General features: G+C 41.6%; 1 protein-coding gene across 1 annotated transcript in view; it reads left to right on the plus strand.

Annotated features, from left to right (window-relative positions):
- Window positions 1–367: 367 nt before the first annotated feature.
- Window positions 368–3051, plus strand: part of SARC_11333 (hypothetical protein) — a gene marked incomplete at its 5' end in the record, with an annotated part of 3701 nt that continues 1017 nt past the window's right edge. The window contains 4 exons of the mRNA XM_014294581.1: window positions 368–466; window positions 1308–1449; window positions 1955–2076; window positions 2484–2708. Coding sequence (XP_014150056.1) covers window positions 368–466; window positions 1308–1449; window positions 1955–2076; window positions 2484–2708 — 588 coding nt within the window. The remainder of the gene's footprint in view (window positions 467–1307; window positions 1450–1954; window positions 2077–2483; window positions 2709–3051) is intronic.

A 3051-nucleotide genomic window follows, 5' to 3' on the forward strand; every position in this document is an offset into this window, starting at 1 on the left:
ATATATATATGTTATGCTTCTGTGGTCTTGGTGTCTGTGTGCCCGTGTGTCTGTGTGTCCGTGTGCCTTTGTGTCTGTGTGTGTCTGTGTTTTTGTATTTTTGCGTTTTGTGTTTTTATGTGCGAATTTGTGTGTGAGAGTTTGTGTGTGAATGTATGGGCATATGAGCATATGGGCGTATGGGCGGATATATGGTCTTCATCCACACGGCACACCAAAGTCAAATCGGTTTTGACAACCTCACAAGTGGCTACAATTGCCTGTTCGTCTGTTTTAATACAGGCAGTCGCATTTACTAACTTCACACCTGATGTTTCAATGGTTGCTGTGATTGCCCTCTAACCTTTCTCGAATATTCTGCCTGCACATGTTGTCACTTTCCAGTATTATCGAAGAGCTCAGGGGCATTCTTCCGATCGATGCCATGGCACCGGCGGAAAAGACCTCCATTCCCCGTGATGAAGAGGTGAGATTCAATCAATACTGTCAGTGGTTTTCAGGCACGAACTTTACGTGTACTCTCAAACCAGGTTCATAGAATTTACCCTCAGTGTGGTACTGCAATATCAATATCTAGTATAACACGCTAAACAATATAGGCATTTGTCTCGTGCACTGCAATGGTATATACCTCAACTGAGTCGCATCCGGCTCGTGATTCCCAAGTGGTATCCACACTGGTGTACTTTTGATTTCACAATGTTTGACACAAATCTATGAGAAAACCCCAACGAGACACTTACACAATCATCACTTGCAGGTATATGGATTACTTACAGGTATATGGATTACTTACAGGTATATGGATTACCTACAGGTATATAGATTACTTACAAGTTTATGGATTACTTACAGGTTTATGGATTACTTACAGGTATATGGATTACTTACAGGTATATGGATTACTTACAGGTATATGGATTACTTACAGGTATATGGATTACTTACAGGTAGATGGATTACTTACAGGTATATGGACATGCAAGGCTATTCGTCTGAATCCTTGTTTGTGTGCTAGCCTTCTATCGTACAAACCACCCAATATTTTAGCGTGTGTATCCCATTCTATCATCTGCACACACGAACCTTCAACTATATGTTTCTGTGTCGACCGGTGTCTTTTCAGTATGGCCTAATTTGGTGTCCGTCTGTACTCGTGTATATTAAATATGCAAGTATAAGAATCTAACGAGTCACTTTAAACCTACACAAGCGATACTTTTCCAAATTATATCATAAACATCTACACAAACCTACGATTGTATTCCTGTGTCGTCATGCCTATATTCTGCTCTGTATGCAATCAGCACGCAGATTATACCGAGAAGAACACAGTACACGTTGATTCGTTCCTGTACGATGACGACGAGGTGGACCGATTATGTGACGATGGGCAGATGAGCAGAGCCATCTGCAACGCCTGTGGCTCCCAGGATACCACTATGCTGAGTAAGTGTAGTCACATGCCCCTGGTATTTTGGATGTACACTGTCTGACACGCGACAGCACAAGCTACACAACAATATGGGAATGAGATGTGATAACACAGCACAAACTACACAACAATATGGGAATGACATGTGATAACACAGCACAAACTACACAACAATATGGGAATGACATGTGATAACACGGCACAAACTACACAACAATATGGGAATGGGATGTGATCACCTTACCAGTATATCTATCACCCACGCGTACTGCACGGTCGACGTCGTTAGGCCTCCGCCCATGTCATTACTTTGGATTAGGCACCTAATAACGATCGTTCGCGTGCGCATGTATCGCCCGTCTTTTTGTCAAGAAGCGAACTCCGCTCAAGAGTACCCGCACATGTGCACCAGGGGTATGCATATTAGTTTAGATCTCCCGCATTCTATGTCTCTTCATAATTCGTTCATGTATGGATATCAACCCGAGTTTCATTCTTCCCGGCTTATCTTAACGACAGATTTCATCTCGCACTCGGCATCGCTATCCCAACTGCAATTTTTGTACAATCATGCACTGGGCGATCTGACCGGCAAATCGGTTCTGGATGTTGGCTCGAGGACGGGTGCCGTTTTGTACGCGGTAGGTGAAATGCTTTTACGATGTTTTTGCGCGTGTCTATTTGTATACGCATTTTAAATTTCATTCCATGTATTAGTAGACAATACCTGTCTGTCTTATCGTTCACTGGATTGTGTAAATGGTAAATTGGTTGCGAGCAATTGACTCGAGAATTTTTAGGACGTTATTAATTTTTTGATGGAATACTTCAAACTCTGTCATCGACAACAGACTCGTGGGTGCATTCTTTACCACATACTTTGACGACATATCGAGTCGGCAGTGTGAAATCATAATTATTTCAATGCAGGAAATTTCTACCTAGTAAGGCACTGTACAAGTATGCTGATATAGAAGCGTCTACGAAAAAGCGTAGACATGCAGCAAATACTGAAAATTTTATTTCACTGCTTATATTTCCCGTGCAGGGCTACCTATTCAGTAGTGCAAAGGAACTCATTGGTGTCGAGATGAACTCATATTTTGCCGATATCTCTAGCAAAATAGTTACGCAACACAACATGCAAGACCGGATAAGTATAACAGAGGGTGATATCATGAAGCACCCAAAGATACTTGCCGGCGCGGATGTCGTTGTTTTAAACAATGTATTTCAATTCTTTCACTCCCCAGCGGCCCACGCAAAGTTTTGGGTATGTAGGTACATTGCGTGCGATGTAGTTTTCAATTTGTGTACGTACGGGAAGTACACTTTCAACATTGGGTGCTCGATTTATGTGTCGTCGCGCATCAGTCCCAATTTATGAGTTGATATTATCACTTTGTTTGTGTATTGGAATACGTAGTTTATTATCCCGACTCGAGCTGTTGTCAAGGTGTAAAGTTATATATATATACATATATATATATATATGTAGGTGTGGTGTGTGTGTGTGCGTGTGTGTGTGTATGTATGTGGATATGTATATGTGTGTATATATATATATATATATATATGTGTGTATGTGCACACGTGTCTGAGTACTCGACCGAAGG

Source organism: Sphaeroforma arctica (assembly GCF_001186125.1).
Source record: "Sphaeroforma arctica JP610 unplaced genomic scaffold supercont1.1636, whole genome shotgun sequence".
Classification (NCBI taxonomy): Eukaryota; class Ichthyosporea; order Ichthyophonida; genus Sphaeroforma; species Sphaeroforma arctica.